The sequence below is a fragment of the Suricata suricatta genome, chromosome 8 (genome assembly GCF_006229205.1).
Source record: "Suricata suricatta isolate VVHF042 chromosome 8, meerkat_22Aug2017_6uvM2_HiC, whole genome shotgun sequence".
Lineage (NCBI taxonomy): Eukaryota > Metazoa > Chordata > Mammalia > Carnivora > Herpestidae > Suricata > Suricata suricatta.
The window spans coordinates 123392152-123407614 of NC_043707.1; the positions used below are offsets into that span (position 1 = coordinate 123392152).

At 40.8% G+C, this 15463-nt stretch overlaps 1 protein-coding gene across 1 annotated transcript in view; it reads right to left on the minus strand.

The window, feature by feature from the left end:
• Positions 1-15463, minus strand: part of MACO1 (macoilin 1) — a 58261-nt gene that overhangs the window by 42136 nt on the left and 662 nt on the right. Inside the window, exon 2 of the mRNA XM_029947677.1 lies at positions 199-340. Coding sequence (XP_029803537.1) covers positions 199-340 — 142 coding nt within the window. The remainder of the gene's footprint in view (positions 1-198; positions 341-15463) is intronic.

Below are 15463 nucleotides of genomic sequence, written 5' to 3' on the forward strand. Positions count from 1 at the left end.
ACGATGATTTGATCTGTGGGTTTAGACAAAATAGCCTTAGAGGCCAATTTCAGTCCATAGGTCCTACTAGCTCAGTACAGTACAGTACCTAAGTATTGCTAATAAAATACACTTTAGGCCATTTTATCATTGGTTCCTGAAGATCTTCTTAGGAAATTAAATCCCTCATACTTGAAAAACACGTATTAATACACATACCAGACCCTGGTATCTGAAGGAATCATAGACACTCCTGATGAAAAGCCAAAACGGCCACAGGTATTCAAACCTGAACTCCAGGACAAAATCAGCCAGGAGGACCAGTGCCCACACCACCAGGAACTTCAGGTACAAAAAGGTACTGCAAAGTATAAAAATAAAGAATTAATTCAAGGTCATCTGGGAAGCACAGAAAAAGAAAACACACATAAAAAATATCTTCCTATACCATGAAAACAATGGAGAAAAAGGGCAAAAAGAGATGCTGCCGTAACCCGTTTAAATTTTCACAGCTCTGGCGTTCACTCTGACACCCACAACCATCAAAGAAAGATGATGACCAAAAATGCTTAATTCCATTTAAGATAAAAACATTTTTTTAATCTCAACACTATTTTAAAATGTGCTAAGTGTCTGACTTCAAAACACTGCAACACTCTCAAAATTACAGCTTTCAAGCTATTCTTCATTAGAAGAAAATGTCACGGTTGAAAGGCTTCAAATCTGCTGTTTCCCCACCCCTCGACAGCTGTTCGGAGCGCCTCTGAAATTCCTGATGCGCACCCCGACGTGCTTGAAGGGCTCTGTCTCCCTCTCTCCTCTTGCCTCTCTGTGTACTATTCACCTGCATTTTTTTTATTTAATAGTTTATTGTCAAATTGGTTTCCATATAACACCCAGTGCTTCTCCCCAAAAGTGCCCCCCACCATGACCATCCCCCCTTCCTTCCCTTCCCCCCTTTCCCCTCCCCCTTCAGTCCACGGTTCTTTCATTCACCTACATTAACCAAACACCAAATGACTCCCCCAAAGGGGCAGAAACAAACTTCAGGAGCATATACCAGGTGCTACTAAGGATGGTGAGGGTACCAAATGTCCTTTACGAGGGGCGCCTGGGTGGCTCAGGTCATGATCTCATGGTTCGTGGGCTTGAGCTCTGTGTCGCCAATGGTGCTGAGCCTGCTTGGGATTCTCTTCTTTCCCCCTGCCCCTCCCCTGCTTGCTCGGGCTCTCTCTCTCTCAAAATAAATAAATAAACTTAAAAATATGTACCTTAAAGAAAAGATCCTAAAACATCTCAGCCTTGCTCTAGCTAAGATGTAAATGTGTGCTTCTATTTCCCTCTGGATTTATGTTAAATAGAAACACACTTTGATAAGCTGTGCGGAATGCGTATTTAACCACTTCAGTAGCTCAAAACAAGGAAATGGATTAAAATCTCAAAGTCCATTCTTCCAGTTCATTAGTTGTGTAATAGATAAGAGTAGCCTTCAGATTAATAAGGCCCTTATTATTTAATAAGCCCTGAATTCTACATCCCCAACCCAGTCCATTCTAGAGCAGGTTAAGAATAGGTATTTTTTTAAAAAAAGGTTTTCTAAGATACAGATTGGCAATTCCTAAAACTCACCTTGACTAGGGCTAAAACCTTGTATGCTGCTTTGTAATATAAATATTCTAATATTGATATGATTACACTAGCTGTTTAAATATATATCACCACCACTGAACTCAAGACTTTACTAAATCCTTTTAAAGTTTATTAAAATAAGCTACAAAAAACTTAGAAACATGGTTGGGGAGGGCCACAAAAGCAGAATCCAGCACTGAGGATTGTTTCTGTGCCCTCTGAAGAACAGACCCGTATGACCCTCAATGATACAGAAGCAAAATGATGCATAATTTGCAAGTAGGGGCAATTTCGAATATGAACTCCTGGTGGAACTTCTGAGGGCCTGATGATTGGGTTTCAGTCAGGAGGTTTGCTATACAGTCAAGGAACCCAAGGCAAATCAGAAGAAAACAGGCTTGTATTCTAAGTCCCACCTTTTCGTTTCATCTCACTAAACCCATATTAGCCAGATGAAGATGGGGTTTCCATTCCTGCTCACCAAATCCATCACTGAGCCAGTGGGGAGCAAGACATATTTTATTAGAAGGGATAAACTGAGTCATGTAGGCATTCAGGAACACAAATCTAGTTTCAAACCAGCTTTCCAAGCTGCTTGGCTTCAAAACTCAATGGTTTTATCCTGGTCTCCAGAGTTGTTTCCAGGTTTTTAAGAAGTGATAATAGGCTCTCTGTCCTGTTTCTAAGACATTTAAGAAATGGGATGCATGGAAATGTTCTTTTACTTCTCCTGTGAATACTCTTTCCCAAGGGGCTGCCTCCCGACGGAAGCTGAATGAGATGTGGCAGGTACATCATCGTGTGTGGTCGCCAGGTGAAGGTGGAGTGCTACCAACTGCTCTCGGCCCCACATGCTCCCCAGGCGGGCGGGGCCCCGCCCCCATCCAGCCGGCAACATCCTGCTGCACTATTTAGATAGCCACTATCCAAAGACTGACAGCCTGTTGAATCCTTTTTCATAACCTAATCATTTAAGCCTAAGGCAATACAAAAATTATCATCTTTGTACCATGACTACTCGTTTTCAAGTCTGTAACTTCACAAGAGTTCCTTTTTATATAGTTCGTATCTTTTTAAAAAACTGCTTTTGTACTTTTCATGTTCCTTAACACCCAGTTCTTAACTGAGTCACAGTTTAGAAGTGAAGATATCTAAGGAAACTTGATCTTTCACAAACATATGCCGTACCCTCAACTTTCCCCAGGCTCCCCTTTTAGGAGCGCCTGCCTCTAAAGATCAAGAGGCGATCTGATTAACAAAGTAGATTTTACGAGTTTTGCAAGAAGAGTTCTAGAGCCTAGTTGCACAATCATGTGAATATATACAGGTGGTTACTGACATGGACATTAAAAATGGTTAAGATGCTAAATTTTGCATTATGTGTTTGGCCACACTTTTAAATACATGTAACTAAATTATTCATCTTAAAACAAAAGTTGATTTTACTTTAGGACTAATATTGAATTGATTCATTTCCATCTTTAGGGTTTTAGAAAGTTTAAGACGCCTGATTCAATATTCACTTAGTTCTTTTTATCAGTAAATTAGGCTTATTATCCTTCTGTAGGTACCTGTAAAAAGAATTAAAAGACACATAATCTAAAATGACTAATATCAGTGTAGATGCCCTAATTTCTTTCACTCCATGTTCTGAAGGTCATAAGATTTTGCCAAATCCAAAGACATGACATTCTCAAGAGGGAAAAAATGAGGTTTTAAGCCATTACACATTCCATAATATTTCTTTTAAGCCATGAAGAGAATACAATTAAATAAAAGATATTTTATGCATACAGTTCATAACATGGTTCATAGCTTGATGTTACTTTCTCTGATCCAAATACATTTATGAATAATGATAAAATATCTTGAACAAAGATAGAAAGCATAACTACAACAAAAACATATTTTTCATAGTAATATAATGAAACAAGGGCAGACCAATAATGCCTTTTGATGACCATATATGCTTCTGCTTTGGATACCAGTGAAATAAAGAAGAGACCTGTGCAGCTAATGGCGGTGATTCTTTCAAAGGGGTTATTAACTATAAGTCCCCCACCCATTCTATTCCTGCCCTTGCCTTTTACCACCATTTTTTTTTTACCTGAATCTATTTAGCAATACTCTCTACCTATGAATCAATCATTTGTGATTAATAAGTAGTACGGAACATTTTTCTTTTTCCAAGTAAAGTGCACCTTCCCTCTAGTACCACTAGCTGCTTGTCACTTAGATCGTTTTCTGGAGCACACATAATTATCGTGGTGTGGCCATCAATCCTCAGCACCTGACCCTTTCCCTCAGCAGAGTAATGGCCATTTAGTTCACCTGGTCCTCACCACAGACGTGACTCTGCAGACTACTTCACTGGCTGTGCTGGTGGCCATCTGTCTCAATTCCCAGCTTTCCTGTCCTCTCTGTAATAGCAACTGTGAATTGCTTTTAGCCTTCAGTATGTAAGCACGATCCTTCTTACACCAACTGCTGTCTTCTCTCTTATCAAAGACCTCTCCCTATTCGACATCACCTCTAGAATATTCATCCGACCTCTTGTCTAGCTGATATTCCTGCTGAAATCTTATAGTATATGATTTTGGTCCTGCTACTCAAAGTGTGGTCCGTGGACCAGCAGCATCAGCATTAAGTGTGAGTTTTTTAGAAGAGCAGTATTTCAGGGCCCACCTCAGACCTATTTAATCGAAGCATGCAGGTTCACCAGATCCCTAGACCATTTGTGTGCACATTAAAACTTGAGAAGTACTGGCCCGTCGTATAATCTTCTCATTGTTATGGAACTAGCACCGAACTCCACAATGTCTCAGAAAGAAGTCAACTACCTCCTTGGATAATCAGTGTTATGTCTGAACCATTAGCTCTCCTGCCTTCAACTGGGAACACTGTTCAAGGCTAATTCTTCCATTTCTTCTGAGTCACAGACAAAATCCCGACCATAGTACAATTTAACCACATGATGCACATCTATTACTACTCATCCCTCAGCACACAGCACGAGTGTCACTTCCTTACAAAAGGCCTCCATGATCCTAAGGGAAAGACTGGTACCCTGTTACATGTTGACATTAGCGTCCTGTGCCATAAGAACATTTCATCGCTGTTATAAATAAATAGTATTTTATTTAATGAACTGTTTAAAAGTGAAGACCACCAGAACAAAAACGCTGCCTATTTTGTTCCCAGCTTCAGCCTCAGTGCCCAGCAGAGCACCCTGCACGCTGCAGAAGCTTAACAAATATTTGTCGAATGAGTGACCTACAATGCACAAGAGTGTTTAGGATCGACAGTAAGGCCTTTACCAAAGGACACACTTAACATGAAGGGAGATGGAGAGATGGTGCACAGATGACTGGGTAGGGTATTTACTCAAAGCAACATCAACTGAAACAACAAACAGAGCTCCTACTCCAAAGATGACCAGGCACATGCCCCCAGTCTGTCCTCTTCTTCACTAGGAAGAAATGAATCTGATCAGTCTTGCTCTGGGTGCCAGACATTCACTCCATTTGGCCCCAGCCTCCTGCTCTGCCAATGGCGAAGGTTCTCCAAGTGTTTTCTATTAAGCCTAACATCACAGAAATCTGCAAAAATATACAGCCACACCACCCTTCTCATGGATTTATTGTTATTTTTATATGAGCTAGTGATTACTTAAAATGTTTCTGTCTTGAGGCACCTTTGTGGCTTAGTCGGTTAAGCTTCTGACTCTTTCAGCCCAGGTCATGATCTCATGGTTTCAGGAGTTCAAGCCCCGGCATCGGGCTCTGCTCTGGCAGCACAGAGCCTGTGGGGGATGGTCTCTCTCCTTTCTCTCTGCCTCTCCCCAACTTGCACTGTCTCTCTCTCTCTCTCTCAAAATAAGTAAATAAACATAAAAACAATGTTTCTGTCTTAATTTCTAATAAAACAAATATTGAGATATAACCCATACAAACCAAGAGTGGAAAGAGATCCTGAGACAAAAATAATTGAGAAACGGTGGATTATAGAAAGTTGTGCACAAGCATCAAGATCAAATGGTCTAGACCCACCTGCATCCCCGTGCGCAATCCAGAGAGAAGGGATAGCCTGAGAAGACCTAGGCTGCTGCTTATTTCTCTTTTCTATTCTAGTCCTCCTGCAGTCTGCAAAAAGAACCTTTCGAGGGTCAATTACACACACACACACACACACACACACACACACACACACACATACACACACACGTGTGTGTGTGTATAGGCATTGCAGTGACAAATCTACTGTAAAACATGCCCAATTTAAAAAGAAAGAAAAACTAGAATAGAGATGACTTATAAAAGCTTTTAAGAATTGTGTGATACAGTATTTTACAATTTTATGGACTACGGAAGATACCAAGGACCGGTACTGGAACGTAACATTATTGGAGAATTTAGAGGTTTAGAAATTCTGCTTCAAAAATTCTTTCTTTCTTTTCTTCCTTCCTTCTTTTCTTTTTTTAAAGATCTTTCAGCCTTTGGGGCACCTGGGTGGCTCACTCAGTCGAGCATTTGACTTTGGCTCAGGTCATGATCCCAGGGTTTGTGAGTTCGAGCCCTGCGTCCAGCTCTGTGCTGACAGCTCAGAGCCTAGAGGCTACTTCAGATTCTGTGTCTTCCCTCTCTCTCTGTTCCTCCCCCACTTGCTCTCTGTCTCTCTCAAAAATAAATAAACATTAAATAAAAGTTAAAGATCTTTTAGTCTTTGATTATTTTCAATGTTTTATTTTATTTTTTTGAGTGACAGAGACACAGACCACAAGCAGGTGAGGAGCAGAGAGAGAATGAGGCACAGAGTCTCAAGCAGGCTCCAAGCTCTGAGCTGTCATCACAGAGCATGACATGGGGCTCGAACCCACAAACCGTGGGATCATGACTGAGCTGAAGTCAGATGCTTAATGACTAAGCCACCCAGGTGCCCCTCAAAAACACTTTCATCCAAAACACACACACACACACACACACACTCACACACACACACACCCTCTGAGAGTGTGGGCTCTATGAGGTCTGGGCTGGGGAGGGGGCAGAGGCACATGAGCAAGAGAACAAGCCACAGTATCACACCTCGTATCTTCAACAGTAGTAATCACCCACCTAATCACACCTTACACTGACATCACACGTGTAATTTTTCCCAATGCTTTCTTGTTCATTATCTCATTTTAGCCTTACAACTGTGAAATAGACAAGGTAGTTATTACCAGTTCACAGGAAAGAAACCTGAGGAACCAGGAAGCAAGACGCTGCAGGACACTGTTGAAAGAGCACAGACATAGGGGTTTGGAGACCACAGAGAACAGAGGGAGTTCTATGGGCAATGCTGCACTGTTGCTAAAAAAAAACAAAAACAAAAACAAAAAAAAACACAAAAACAAATAAATACATTTCTGTGGTAAGAAACAGAGAAGACAGTAAGTGAGGAGAAAAGCCAAGAAACTTTTATGTAAAATGGAATCCTATTTTTGTTAAGGAAGAAACACACCCATTTGCTTATATAGAAAAAAGGAATGATACTTAAAAATTATGTAACAGTGATCATCCCAGAGCAGGAGCACTAAGGTCTGTGGCAGTATGCTAATGCATTGTCGTATTAATTTTTACTTTTATTTATTTCATTTTTCAGTAAGCTTCGCACCCAGCGCAGAGCCCAACACAGGGCTTGAACTCATGGCCCTTGAGATCAAGACCTGAGCTAAGATCAAGAGTCGGATGCTTAACCAACTGAGCCACAGAGATGCCCCCTCACTACTTTTATTTTTTTTAATGAATTTAAAATTCATTTTGAAATAACTTTAGACTTACAGAAAATGTGCATGCATTGTACAAAGAATCCCCTCACATCTTTCACCTAGATTCCACAAATGATAAAAATGAGTTCTCAAGCTTCTGTTATCATGCTCTCCCTGTTATCACAAGTACATATTGGTTTGTTATTTTTTTAATCATTTATTTTTTTAATCAGGAAATTAACACTGATGTGTCACCATTATCTAGAGACCTTATTCGAATTTCAGTAATTATCTCACTAATGTCCTTTAAAACAGATGAATAGATAGAGATCCATCCACAGATCCTGGTACGGGATCACATCTTGCATTGTTATCATAGTTACATGAACTTTTTTTTTTTATTTAATAGAGAGAGATTCTCACTTTGAGAAGAAAAAAGGTTCCGGGTACCTGTTGCTTCACCTGGAGGAGGAGAATGACACTTTCCATACATGCAGGAGAGAGTTGAGAGTCTCGTATGAGTTATTATACATGCGTGACACTCAGAAATGATGAAATAGCACCATACTGTACAACAAAAAAGAGAACAGACTTCGGGGTTAGACAGACATGGGCCTCCATCAAGGAACTGAGCCTGGGGCAACCTTGGTTTCCTCACAAATGAAACTGAAGCTAATCCACTTACTGGAACAAAATAAAAGAATGAAGAAAATAATAATAGTTAACAGGAAAGAACTTTCCGAGCAGTTCTCTGGGTCAGCTACTAGGCTAAGTTCTTCATGTGACTTCTCTCAATTGTCCTTATATCAGTCCCGTCAAGTAGGTGGTTTTGTTTACTATCCTCATTTTACAGATGAGAAAACAGAGGATGAAAGCAAGGAAATGATTTGTTCAAGGTCACACAACTAGTGTCGGGGGATATTCTTTGAACTTAAGTTCATATGACTTAAAGCCCATATGATTATCCCTCACACTGGACTTTCTCATTTCACATCAGATATTCGGTAAATATTATTCGCTTTCTTTATATCCTTTCCTATGTATATATTCAAAGTATATAATTCTTTAATTTTTCCAAGAGGACCAAGTTTTTAAAAAATGAGCAGATGTACTTTATGAAAGAATACATCCTCAGTATCTCATTCATAAACTATGAATTTATAAATGTAACTTGTAAACACACTAAGAAGTTCTGCAGGAAAAAGAAATGAAGTCAACTGTTCCTTACGAAAATAACCATGGCACAAAAGATGGGACAACTCAAGACTGCTTCCCAGCAAAACTCACACTCTTGGAATAATCATCGTAATAGAGAAACATGAAATTCAAAAATAAAAAGACAACGCATTTCTTTAAAAAAAAAAAAACCTACATACAATGAACCGTGAGGTATAGCTCGTCAAGTCCAAAGCAAGACAAGAAAACAATGCTTATTACATCTGAGAAAGAACACTCCATCCAGCCTTAGTATTCCTCTCATCTGAGATCGGAGTTTTTGTTTGACCGTAAACATGGCACTCATCCTTTCTAAAACTCAAGTGCCCTCACTGCAAGATAGGCAAACACTGACTTTAGTACTGTACTGAGTTGCTTATTTGGTTTTTAGAAGTGTTCTGAAGATGAATAAAATAACAGTGTAATTTAAAAACAGAGCTAGACTGTTTCCTGCCACCTCCGATGAGCGAGGGAAGGAAACAGACCTCAAGCAGCGCGACTCAATCGGTGATGTCCACAGGACCCCTGCAGTGGACTCGCCGCACTATTTCAGTCCACTAAATGCAAAGCCCCTAAAAAAGAAAAGGCAACCGAAGAGATGGACGAGGGATAAATTATTTCTGATGTCACAATCCCATGACTCAATGGGAGTCTCTCACCCTTAAAAGAAGCAGAGGGAAACAAAGGGATGAAGGTCAGTGCCATGAAGAGCCTTCAGAGTCTGGGGATGATAGGCATTTTGGAAGGTTGATGGACAGAAGCCAATTTGATATCAGTTAAATGTCAGAGTAAAGATATAAAGCCTCCAAGAATACATTTGAACCATTGGTTCCATTTCTTTTTTTTTTTTTTTTAAGTTTCCAATACCAGGATCCATGTGCCTAAAGGTGAGGAAATAATCACTCCTTGGGTACTTGAAGAAATTCATGAATGATGGGGAAAAAAATGTCTAGCAAAGGAGATGTGTTTCTACTGTTGGTATGTACCATTATATTTGAGTGGCTTGAGCACCCAACTTTTTTCTTCTGGACCTATTTCTTGAAAATGATCCAAGTAGGATAATTACTCCCAAATCTAAGAAGTCCAGAGAATAAAAGTAATCGGTACATTTGAAGAGCACACTAAATTTCATCAAGAAAAGTAACCCAGGGGCACCTGGCAGGTTTAGCTGGTAGAGACTGTGATTCTTCGTCTCAGGGCTGTGAGTTTGAGCCCCACATTGAGTGTACAGACAGAAATAAATAAAGGAAGGAAGGAAGGAAGGGAGGGAGGGAGGAAATAAGCAAGGAGAGAAGAAAGGAAGAGAGAGAGAAGAAAAGGAAAAGAAAGGAAGAAAGTAAGAAAGAAAAGTAACCCAATTATACTATTTCACTTTGAGGTCTTTTTTTTTTTTTTAACATTTATCCATTTTTGAGAAACAGAGACAGAGCATGAACAGGTGAGGGGCAGAAAGAGAGGGAGGCACAGAATCTGAAGCAGGCTCCAGGCTCCGAGCTGTCAGCCCGACACAGGGCTCAAACCCACAGACCCTGAGATCATGACCTGAGCTGAAGTCAGATGCTTAACTGACTGAAGCCACCCAGGCGCCCCACTTTGAGGTCTTAACCATGTTTGTAAGATTTCTATCTGACTCTCCAGGCTCCATGAAGTATATGTTATATCTTGTCATATCTCCTTCAGTATCACCTGGATCATGGCCTAGAAAATGACAAAACAAAACAACACAAAACACACACACACACACACAACTCCAAAGGGTTAATATCAATGGGCAGATCTGGGAGAAATGGCCAAAGAAAAAGCCCCTGAAAATATAAGTGCTTATAGAACAAGGATTGGCTCCACGATATTTAGCAAACAACAAGAAAGTGAAAATAACAGGTTATTAAGTCTACCATTAAAATCAATCTCCAAATCTAGTGAGGTTCAAGAAAGGTCATGAGAAATCAAAGAAAAAAGAGAATATCACTAATAAAACAGGAAGCTTTACAGCAAATAATCTGAGGGGCGCCTAAGTGCCTCAGTCAGTTGAGCATCTGCCTTCGGCTCAGGTCATGATCTTGCATTCATGGGTTCGAGCCCTGTGTTGGGCTCTGCACTGACAGCTCAGAGCCCGGAGCCTGCTTCGGATTCTGTGTTTCCCTCTCCCTCTGCCCCTCCCCTGCTGGCGTTCTGCCTCTCTCTGTCTCTCAAAAAATAAAATAAAAAACGTTGAAAAAATGTTTAAAGCAAGTAATCTGAAATAGATCACATTCCCTCCTTCCCCTGCCTCAACTTGTAGCAGGAATTTAAAGGGATTTTCAAAACATCTAATGAAACTAAACTGCCAAGAGTACTCAGACAAGAAAAATCATAAATGAAAGTTGGAGGAAAGTACCTTTTTTTTTTTAAGGTAGTATATTACTAGCAGAATTAAGTACAAAACTCCAGTATGGCAGGTTTGTTTAAATGTATTTCACAGAAACTGCAAAAATAAGGATTAGGTCAACACCTCCCTGGAAAGGTTAGTAAGAACATTTCAACTTCTACAGTGTGCTCACCCCCTCCCCCAACACCTCTCAGAAAACCACACAGAATTTATCACTTTCACGTCAGGTCCAGCGTTGCTGACGTTAAAAGCCTACCGAGATTACCAAAATGCTTTTAGGCTGTGAGGTTGCAACACTGGTATCTGGGGTTTCGGTTGCAGAACACATGTACAATCAAGGCAGCCAAGGGTCATGCCAGCCTCTAGTGGCTTTAATAAGCATAGCCCAGAGGAGGCTAAAACTAGACTGAGGAAACATCATTAATTAAAGAGGCAGGAAAAGCAGGAAAGTGAAATCTCTGGAGATCTGATTATTCAGACTAGGGTCTGAAAAAGGAAATCAGGAAGCTGAGAAGGATGCAAACGTTGATCACTAGAAAAAGTCAAAGGTCAGGAAATTCTGGTCTGAAATAAAGAGGGGACATGGTAGGGTGTCTACCAGGGAAGCCCTGAGTCCTCAGTTCTGGGACTAAGGCATTAAGATACAAAGATACACAAATCTAAGAGTCGGGTACAGTCCTGCACCACTTATGTCTTACACAGAGCCCAGCACACGATGACAGGAAGTATTCATAAATTCGCAAGTGATGGGGCACTTCCTTCAACCACCAGTAACAAAGCTATAAAAGCTTCCTGAAGCTTAACACATGTGTCTTACTTAAAATTCGTATTCTACTGGCTTGGGTAAATTACAATTTCAACTGCAGAGACTTTAAACATAAGTGTTTTCTGCCTCCGTCTTCTACATAGCACACCTCATCTCATCTTCCTATTATAAACTCAGTAATTCTCAGGGGGAAGGAAGTGGGGAGTGTGGCAAAGTGACAGGTGGGTAAACCACACAGAATCCCCTTAAGGCTTTTAAAAACTACATAGCGCTCCAACCCCACCTCACTGGAGAATCATTGCACATAATTAGATGTTAGTGTGGGGAGTGTCTGGTGCATGTGTGAAGGCAGACTCGAGGACAGAAAATCACGGTCATAAAACCCGAGGACCTCTGAAATGTCACAGTTAAGCAGAGTTATTTATTTTACTTTCTCTTATTAATAACCTTTGCAATTTCCAAAGTACTTTCACATCTATCTCATTTGAGTTAGAAAATACTCCCTCACTTAGTGCCGACTGTCTATTTCATCATAAAATAGCACTGGGCAAAATCAAGCTGTTAGTGCATCAGGTGAACAACTAAAATAGCAAGCTAAAATGTAATTCAACAGAAGTATTTTCACATAAAGTTCTTTGGAACCCCAAAACCACTGTGCAAATTTAAGAGGGCGTTATGATGGTCTAGTGCACACTCCTTCAAGCCAAGAAACTGTGTCCTACATCCTCCACAATTCCTTGAACAATGCAGGTTCTTAACCAAGTAGAATAAATTCGTTTATACTCATTTATTTATTAATGCACACGCTCAACATTTATTGAGCACCGAACTCCTACTCTAGTTCTGCGCTGGCTTGACTGTTTATAAGAGACACTGGATTTTAGTCCTTAATAACACAGAAGAAATCCATCACCGTTCCTGTTTTCTTTTCTCTATTCTTGATTATTAATATGACCAGAATAACATACTTCTTTCTATACCTTTCAAGTTTCAAACAATGGGCACATATATAAATGGAGATAATGTTGATAGGTCTAAAATTCATAGTCCTTCCATATAACGTCGATCGGTTTAAAACCCAGGTTCCTTCTACCTCGCCCCTGAAGCAGTTCTACCACAGCCATGAGACAGACAATCCTCCTATCATTTGACAATCACCTCAGTCACAGTTGCTGGATTGGAGCCCATGGTTAAAAGCGTCTCAGCAACATGATTTTTTTCAGCAAGACCAAGCAGCAACTGACCCTCTGTTTTGACTACTCAACTGCTGTTTATGCCTGCACCAAATCTTATAGTCTCTCTTGCCTCCTTACAGAATAAACCAAACATGTTAAGCTGTGATAACAACATGGTAAATAATATTGGTATTGCACGCTAGATTTATAGAGTCCCACAAACTGAACGTGATCTCTTTGGGTCCTCAAGACTCATCTGACAGGTATGCGACCTGGGACTCAAAGTGAGAGAGGTGGGATGGTGAGTCCAAACCCAGGTCTCCCGATGCCCGCAGTCCAGGGCGCTCTTCAGCACAGCTGCCTCCTTGCTGCGCCCAGGCTCTAAACATTGTGCATACGGAGAACACGAATATAAGGTTTGTGAAAGGTTATGCTGTGAAACAGTAGATAGTGGTTATCAAAACTGTCCACCGAGGCTCAGAAAAAAACCAAAGTTCTCTGTTTAAGGAGACCAAAATTGGCCAGATGTTGAGAAACAAACTGGGTAAATGAGATGGTATGAAACACAGTTCAGTACAGAGGTAAACTGGATGATCACAGAAATGTGATATTCACAAATCCTCAAACACCGTAATTCATAACAAGCCCACTCGTTCTGTTTGCTTTAGAAATAAAGGAGAATTTTCTAAAAATTAAAAAAAAAAAAAACACAATTGGAAAAAGCCAAAGCTATGATGTTGTTCTTCAGGTCAATACACCACATTATAAACTGAGAAACAGGTAAGTGAATCAAAACATTCGATAGATGATGCTCCGAAAGGAAAGACAGGTAGATAGATATGTAGGTCTCTTATTAACATTTAACTTTAAAAAATGCCAAACAGAGAAGGGTAAGCAGATTTGAGAGCTACTGGGGTTTCACATTTTTATAGTGAAACTTTGAATAACTTGCATAGGGTATTTACTATCAACCTTTAGCACAAGAACATTCGAATTCCAAGAGATCATCACTAAAATAACAGATCTTCGTTAAGAATGAATTCACTTTACATTGTTCATGTTGATTGGTGGTTACTACCGGGTAGGTGTTCAACTGGGCATCATTAGTTCAAATACAAAGAGACGTTGAAATACAACAGAGGACATGTAAACAATATGCGATCCCCAATCTTCTTTCCATAAATAAAGGTACCCCATCATATGTTACCGTAAATAGCAGCCATTCAAAGCCACACCTGTCCTTGGTCTACAATTCCGTTTTAATATGCTTTTTCTATTCCTTTGTTCAAATTTTTTTCAATGGGCAGGGGGAAAAAATCCTTCCTTTATTCAAGAATCATAGCGTGTGTAACTTGAAGAGACATTTCCCCCACCCATTAACTTTGTAGGAAAATGCTTTTTACTTTTTCAATTTCAGTTTAAATGGTCAGGTCTGATTGATTCGGCATGAATTTTGGCCGGTTTTACTGACTGCTGTACTCTCATAGCTAGAACAGGGCCCGCCACATAGTATGTATATTTACTGAATGAATGAACCCTCTGATCTATGGCCCATTACAGGAGGATATATCTATATGTAAGGACAGTCACACAGAAGAACTTTATACTTTGACTTAGTGATTTTAAACTTGAAATAAAGAAAACCCCTCATGTTTACATCCCTCAGCTGCTTGTGAAAAGCAATCTTCCACATATGTAAACAAGAGCATGTGCAAGGTTTAGTTACGCTAACCCTTGGCCATTAGCTTGGTGACAACCTGGGTGTCATCAGCTACCTCTAAGTCCCACAGCAAGAAGACTAAATTGTAAAATGCCACAAAGACTCAATTCAACCAAGATGCACATGTTGAGAATTCTCCTTTGCAAACGAATTATTTTATCCACTGAAATCATTGCTTTATCAAGGCAAGTACCGTTTAGAATGAACACTCTAAGAAGAACCAGAAAATAACAGTCATACACAAGTTCTGCCTAGGAAGCTGTGATTGTCACTAAGCTGACCCACGAACCTGTTGTCCTTCTCCCCCTCAGAAAAGCGAATTCAATTTCCATTTAAAGGGACATTGCTTCTTTTCGTTAGAAAAAGAAAACTGTGCGTTTAGAGAAAATCTCCTTTGAAAGGTTCGAAGAAAGCTATCTGCTTGGAATGGTCAAAATAATGTTTGCTGAGAAAAATGATCATCGGCTCCTCCTAAGTCTGGAGCGGGGCCACAGGGCATGATTAGGGGGTATCGGCTTCAGCCCTCGGTGCCAAGTCGGAGATCCCGTAAGAGAAGTAGAGGGCGAAAGAAAGGGCAACGTGGCCACCTGCCCACTCGGCCGGGGACCGTGGGGCCACGGTCTGCTCCCAACTTTGTCAGCCTTCCCCCCTAGAGCATATGGTCCACGCGTCTCCCAGCTCAGGCCGGCGACTCCCAGGCCGGAACGGAACTGGGGGACCAGGGGAGGCTCCGCTGTCCCGGGAGTGGCCCTCGGTGCCCCGCGGCGTGGGCTGGGGGCGCGGGAGGGGAGGGGGGTTCACTGCCCCTCCCCCCTGCGGGGCCGGGGCGCTCCCAACGGCGGCGCGGCGGCTTCCTAGACCA